Genomic DNA, 2,337 nt, shown 5'->3' with positions numbered 1-2,337 from the left:
TATGTACATAGATTTGAAATTTTGTCTTTTTTTGTTCTCTGTGTCATGTATGGCACAAACTGTACTTCAGCAAAATTTGAGCGCTCAAAAAATCCTATCAATACAAAACAATTACTTAGTTGTTTTCATAAGAAGTTGTTTATAGAATGTTTTACTATGCATGTAATTCATCCTCTTACCCTTGGACGTATGTTCTTTCAGATTATACGTCAGGCTATTCTGGGCTGCTACTTCGCGATGAGGTTCTTGCCCGCCATCCTATTCTTTGTTCTGGTGTTGTCACTCCCCGTCCAGTTTGTCGTTTCTTCGATATGGTTTTGGATCTTCGTCATCATGACCCTCAGGTATAAATTCCCACTAAACCTTAAACACCCCTAAACCCTAACCCCCTTATGTACCTTATTATAGACACAGCTTTGAATCTCAAGTAAATCACACAGCGTCAATTCACAGTCAACAATAGGTTCAATTCACAATCAACAATAGGTTCAATATACAGTCAACAATAGGTTCAATTTACAATTAACAATAGGTTCAATTCACAGTCAATAATAGGTTTAATTCACAATCAACAACAGGTTCAAGCCCGCTGTACGAGTCATAGTCAGAGACCGGCTCAGCACTTCCATAAAGGATAAGCATTCCACCGCATCACCGAGTGTTGATAATTTTTCTGTAGCGCACACTACCCGTGTCCTTCCTCTGCCGCCACCTATTTGTACAGGCACGGTGGTATTAAGTAGTCCTGGTTTATGCCCAGACTCAAACCATCCTGAGTGTATTGCGTAGTATACGTGCTCGTCCGTATAGGTGTGGTCTGGTACGTTTGACATATACTGCTTTCAAGCATGGGAACCACCTCGCATTACGCGTATGTATGGATCTACGTACGCCTTCATAGCATCGGGCTATAGCTACTACTGAGATAGGTTAGGCTAAGCCAATTCCCGCTAGTCTGACACGCAGGACGTGAGACATCGACAGTGTCTCAGCGGTTGTATACGCTTAAACAAATTCAGCTCATTCACAAGATATGCACCTCACAAATACCGTATCACCCGCTTAAAAAGTACGTAATTATGAGATTTAGGACTTTCATCTACATAGTTTGGTTCCGTCGGGATTTAGTTATCAGGATTCCAGCACAGATAGTCTGGACTAAGTTCCTTGTTAACTAAGCGCCTGTTGTCTGTTATTGCCTCACCTACCTACTCATCCAGCCTCTTAAGGAACAAGTTCGCTTTCCGCATGGGGACGTGGTTGCATCCCAATGTGGACCCAGTCAATCTGCGCCTCAGCTTCATCGACCGCGACTTCAATGAAAACGGTGTGTGTGTGTTTTAGGGTGTGTGTGTGTGTGTGTGTGTGTGTTAACTTGGCGCAATTGAGTGGGAGCTCTGTTTGTGATTTCATAACCACAGATGCGTGAATAGGTATGAGCCTGCTGCTCGTCGTTTGCTTTTAAGCTTGGGATACATTGTTGAACGTTTGTGTATGGGCGTGTAAGGAGATTAAATGGGTTCTACATCGTTCACTGTATTTATTCATAAACGTCAGAGAAATAAAAATAGACCTGGCGCTGCTACAGGCAAGTCCTCGGGGTATAGGCGCTTGCCGGAGGTTTAGTTTGAAGTGGCTATGTACTGGGAATGTATCGTTACATGCACATCTCAGCATGTCTAATTCCGCATGTACATGCCACGGATCAGTCATACAGGGATAACCACACATGCACATGTGTCTGCAGAGATACACCCCCACACGCATCTCAGCGCGTGCAGGTTTAGACCCAGAGATACACAAGCTACGATCAATTTATATACTCAAATAAAACTTGATTTAAACATACCGATACCCAAGCTACTAACAATCCCTATATTCAGATGCACCTTGGAAGCTACGATCAATTCATAGACTCAGATATACTCTGGTGTAGATCTACCCATACACAAACCACGATCAATCCATAGACTCATGTACACCCTAACCCAACAACCGCACAGATTACGAGCTGCTACTGGCTCTGGATGAGTCAACCACTAGCAAGCGCAAGGGAACGGCCATGGCAATTGTGCAGGGGTTACCCTCGAGGATCCTTGCCGCTGACCTCGAGGTATGTTATCCACAGTGAGTGAGTGTTGATTTCTGTGGGTCCTGTCTGACTGGTTGTGTGTGTGTCGTGGGGGGGAGTAGGGTGGGATGGGAGGGGGGTAAGTACGTGTGTATGTGTGTACGCTACCACGTGAGCGCGAAGAACGAATCTAGACTAAGTGTCTGCATGTATATACTATGGTGTGTTTTTTGAAGTGTCGCTGAGGGTGTAGTATATTTATATTT

The 2,337-nt window shown here is 44.1% G+C and overlaps 1 protein-coding gene across 1 annotated transcript; it reads left to right on the top strand.

Annotated features, from left to right (window-relative positions):
* Positions 1 to 87: 87 nt before the first annotated feature.
* Positions 88 to 2,131, top strand: SARC_14475 (hypothetical protein; the record flags this gene model as incomplete). Its single annotated transcript, XM_014291389.1, has 3 exons — positions 88 to 344; positions 1,221 to 1,327; positions 2,004 to 2,131. The coding sequence occupies exons 1-3, from the start codon at positions 157 to 159 to the stop codon at positions 2,129 to 2,131; spliced, it is 423 nt and encodes a 140-aa protein (XP_014146864.1). The 5' UTR covers positions 88 to 156.
* Positions 2,132 to 2,337: the final 206 nt, after the last annotated feature.

This window comes from Sphaeroforma arctica, assembly GCF_001186125.1.
Source record: "Sphaeroforma arctica JP610 unplaced genomic scaffold supercont1.4677, whole genome shotgun sequence".
Lineage (NCBI taxonomy): Eukaryota > Ichthyosporea > Ichthyophonida > Sphaeroforma > Sphaeroforma arctica.
Note: the sequence above shows the minus strand (reverse complement) of the source record. Positions and strands in the feature narration are given on the sequence as shown.